A 4,880-nucleotide genomic window follows, 5' to 3' on the forward strand; every position below is an offset into this window, starting at 1 on the left:
AAAATATCCTTACCCTTGTATTCCATAACCCTTACAATAAAGGCCAAAATTCCATTGGCCTTTCTGCATATTTGTTTAAACTACACACCCTTTTTGTGTGCTAGAGATTGAGTTTGCACTGCAACATTCTCTAAACACCTCTCTATTTAACAATCAGGTTTGTCTTTCTTCTTTCCAGAGCAGGCAGGCAACTTCATATGTTGTTCTATATTATATTTCAAAGGCCACTTTCCTGCTCATCCACTTAACCTGTGCTCATCACGTTGCAGGCTCTTGTGTACTCTGCATCACCTGATAAGCCACTTATCTTTATATTTTCAACAAATTTGAGAACATACATCCGGTCTCCTCAGATTACAACCAATGCATCCACTATCTCTGATGCCACTCATTTGTAAAGTTACAAATTTGTCCTGTACTTTTTCACTGATAAAAATAAAAAAAATCTCTCTCCCTACAGACCTTTGCAATCTGTTATTATTTTCATTATTTAGAATCTGTACCTTCTCATTCCCAATTTTACAATCAGCCTCAAAAACCAACATTACTTTTGGCTTTTTGCTTGTATTTCTGTAAAAACCCCATCAATATTTTTAATAATTTACTCATGTGTCCCACATTCTTTACAATTTTTGTGGCATACCTTGTAGTTTTAAACTTTCCCAGTCCTCTTGACTACCATCAATTAATTAATCCTCATTACAACGTATATTATTTCAAAGATATAGCATCCTAACTTCCTTGGGAATTCTCCACAGATGGTGCACCCTTCTCGTGGGGCGTTTCTTCCTCCAGACTTTTGCTGTAAGTTAAGAAATACCTCCTTAAATGAGTGCTTGCACTAACATCAGACGCTAGAGAGGGCGGGCGGAACAGTTCGACAGGACTATCAGCTGAGAGGAGGAGTATTCATACAAACCAGGTCCGCCTCTCTCATTTGGTTGGTGAAATATCAGCTATTTTACACGATCAGCTATATTCCAAAAGAGCTTTCGCGACGAGGGAGAAAAAGACAACTTCTGTCCAAGATTGAGAGAAATTACACCAAACCTACTTCAAACGTTGGAGAGAAGTAGGATAAATCGGTGTCCTGTAGACAGTCGGTCTAACTTAATAGAGGGAAGACTAGCAGGATCCGAAAGGGTCCGGACAGTTGTGGGTATCGCTTCTCCGCTTTTTGGCTGCATCGTCGCACAGTGACAAAGGCAGTGTACAGCTTACCGCTTGCGTTTTTCTCCGACCTCGGAAACTGCAGAACCATGGCCGGCAAAAACCCCAAGGTTTTTATGGACATCTCTATTCGGGATAAACCCCAGGGTCGCCTAGTGATGGAGCTAAGACCAGATATTGTCCCAAAGACTGCAGAAAACTTCCGTGCATTATGCACAGGCGAGAAGGGTTTCGGTTACAAAGGTTCAACGTTCCACAGAATCATTCCTGGCTTCATGTGCCAGGGTGGCAACTTCACAAAACATGACGGCACTGGAGGCAAGTCCATCTATGGGGAGAAGTTTAAAGATGAGAATTTTCAGCTGAAGCACACGGGGCCAGGCATCCTGTCCATGGCCAATGCTGGACCAAATACAAATGGTTCCCAGTTCTTCATATGCATCACAAGGAGCGGCTGGTTGGATGGGAAACATGTTGTGTTTGGATCTGTGGTAGAAGGAATGGATGTGGTAAAGAAGATGGAGAGATGTGGCACCGTGAATGGAACACCAAAAGCCACGGTTAAAATCACTGAGAGTGGGCAGTTGACCTAAAGTATTTGAATTTGGAATTGTACTGTTTAAATTTTTTTCCTCTAGACATTGTGTTGCTTAATTTGATGTACTCGTATTATTTTTGAATAATATAATAATAATAAAAAGATTTGAAAAGAAAAAAGAAAGAAACTGCTGAGATACAGTCGGCTAAGAGCCAAGTGCTGATAAATGGGACCCGTGTAGAATTGATGAAGTTCCTGTCTCTTTCTCCATTAATGTTTCCTCCTTACGGCAGAACTAACCCTCTCACTGTGTCAGAATCAGTGACTAAATCCGGCCCCAAACACTGTGCTTTCAGCCCTGCACATTGTAACTTGAACCATTTCACTGAGGGTCTGATGGAGACACAACCCCTGCCCTCTGCACATGTGATCACATCTCCCCTGCTTCTGACATTTCAAATACCCTCAGAATGGTTTTCTGATTCAGTCTCAAGGTTATGGTACATTCAGCTCATCGTCAGACCTGACAAACCATGTCTTCCCACAGCTGGTTCCACCTGTTGGTGTGTCCTCTTTCCTCCATCTCCAGGGAAGCTGCATCTCCACACAAACTCCTCACTTGAGATGACTGTCTGTACCCGTGACACAGGGAATCACATCACTGTCACTCTCCTGATACCATCCGGGAAGCGGTACCGCAACATAAAAGCCAGGACCAACAGGCTCCGGGACAGCTTCTTCCACCAGGCCATCAGATTGATGTACCAACGCTGAAACATGTATGTGTTGGGATGATTTTATCTATTGAGGGAGTTGTTCCAGTAATAATATATCTGGACGGTTATTTTAGATTATCCTATCTGTAATAATGTATTGATTATCATGTAAATTGTGAGATACTGTCCCTATCTGGATCAGGCCTGAATTTATAGTGCCTTAATGAAGTTACGGTTGTCATTCATAAGTTTGTGTGTTAAAGCAAGATTTTGGTGAAATATATTTGCCACTTGATTGTACCTGCATAAGTAATCAGATTGAGTTAAACTGCTGCAGGATCCTGGAATGTGTTGGATAGTGTCTGGTTTCTCTCGGCATTTTCTGTATTTATTGCCTTGTTTGTTTGTATTTCATGTATTTTCGATTTTTTTTCATATTGTTGACCACCTTGTCCTATATTTCTGCAAGGAACCCCTCTGTTTCTGGGAAGAGGTCTCCAACTCTCAGTCAGGTGCTCGATGCTACCTTGTCAACATCTTGTCTGCTCAGGTCATTGGGATTTCTCCCATGGAGGGTCGTACTCATTCCACTGGTTAATGTTTTCTTCCATAGTGATGATTCATTTCTGAGTTAGCCTCTCATTTAAGTTTTCTGGTCTGTATTTCTTACCACGATTGCATATACACACATGGAGCAATGAATACTGTTCATTTTTGATGAAAATATATACTTAGAAGTTTTATCTGACTTGTGTGATTTTTTTTCCATGTGTGTTATTCCCCTTCCTCCTCCTGTCCGAGGTAGTGTTAATCTAACTGAGTCTGAGTGTAAATAGTCTTTTCTAAAGCTGTCATATCAGTTCTGGATCTTTCTTAATTTTACTGATTGAAATGGGACAAAGATATTTTTATATATAAAAAAGTCAATGTCGGTATTGATGAAAGTGTTTATTGCCTTTGTTGTATTTGTTAACTATTGAGCTCTGTTTGGCAGGTTTTTTTAAGTCTTGAACTAAATTTTGACAAAGGTTCTCCCTATTTCGCACTACTTTCTATTTTCTTTGCTTGTTGATATTCCAGATACGTGGGTGTCAAGAGTCCCGCTGAAGGGTCTTGGCTGGAAATGTTGATTCCCATCCATAGATGCTGCCTGACGTGCTGAGATCCTTCAGCACTTTGTGTGTAGTTCTCTAGATTTCTAGCATCTGCACGTCCACTTGTTTCCCAGATACTTACATGCTTCTTGAAAGAACAAGCTGGTGGTGGGATGTGTGGCTGTGTTGGTAAAATAGTAAATAGAATCAGTAGAAAGAGTTGGCATAAGGTTGGAATGTGTGGAATCTGTGGATAGAATTAAGGAACAGCACATGTAAAAAAAAAAAAAAAAAAAATCCCTGATGGGAATTGTACAGAGACCTCCAAACAGTAGTAAGTATGTGGTCCACAAGTTACAATGGAAGTTAGAAAATGTGTGCCAAAAGGGCAATGTTACAATAGTCATGGGGGATTGTCATGCAGGTGATTAGGAAAATTAGGATGGTGTTGGTCTCAAGAGGAGGAATTCCTCGAATGCCTACAAGATGCTTTTTTAGAGCAGTTCATGGTTGAGACCACTTGGGGATCAGCTATTCTGGATTGGGTGTTGTAATGAACCGGAATTAATTAGGTCACTTTTGTTCAAAGAAACCTTAGGGGCAAGTGATCTTAATACGATCAAATTCACCCTGACATTAGAGAAGGAGAAGCTAAAGTCAGATGTGAAATAAAGAGAATTAGAGAGGCATGAAAGAAAAATTGGTCAAAATTGATTTGAAAAGAACATGGGCAAGGATGAAAACAGAGCAGCAATGGCAGTAATTTCTGGCAGCAATTCGGAAGGCACAGGATATATACAGTGGCGTGCAAAAGTTTGGGCACCCCTGGTCAAAATTTCTGTTACTGTGAATAGCTAAGTGAGTAAAAGATGACCTGATTTCCAAAAGGCATGAAGTTAAATATGACACATTTCTTTAATATCTTATGCAAGATTACTTTTTTATTTCCATCTTTTACAGTTTGAAAATAACAAAAAAGGAAAAGGGCCCGACGCAAATGTTTGGGCACCCTGCATGGTCAGTACTTAGTAACACACCCTTTAGCAAATATCACAGCTTGTAAACGCTTTCTGTAGCCAGCTAAGAGTCTTTCAATTCTTGTTTGTGTAAATTTCTGGGTTCAGCCATTGGCAGCAAAGCAGTGACTGTGGAAATTACAAATCAGAATATTATTAGAGTCACAGAGCCCAGCTGCACTGAAACAGGCCCTTTGGCCCTTCTAGTCAATGCCGACACTGAACTTATCTCTAATGTGGGGCTGAGAGGGCGGACGGGGCAGAGAGGGAGGCAATAAGGGGAGGGGGTGGTCGAGTGCGGAGAGGGAAACAGAGCAGAGAGTTTATACTTAATATCTTTCAGAAA

The 4,880-nt window shown here is 40.8% G+C and overlaps 1 protein-coding gene across 1 annotated transcript; it reads left to right on the forward strand.

The window, feature by feature from the left end:
• Positions 1-870: 870 nt before the first annotated feature.
• LOC140207525 (uncharacterized) lies at positions 871-3,135 on the forward strand. Its single transcript, XM_072276062.1, has one exon. It carries the CDS (start codon positions 1,260-1,262, stop codon positions 1,761-1,763), a length of 504 nt encoding a protein of 167 aa, XP_072132163.1. The 5' UTR covers positions 871-1,259; the 3' UTR covers positions 1,764-3,135.
• Positions 3,136-4,880: the final 1,745 nt, after the last annotated feature.

The sequence above is a fragment of the Mobula birostris genome, chromosome 13 (genome assembly GCF_030028105.1).
Source record: "Mobula birostris isolate sMobBir1 chromosome 13, sMobBir1.hap1, whole genome shotgun sequence".
Lineage (NCBI taxonomy): Eukaryota > Metazoa > Chordata > Chondrichthyes > Myliobatiformes > Myliobatidae > Mobula > Mobula birostris.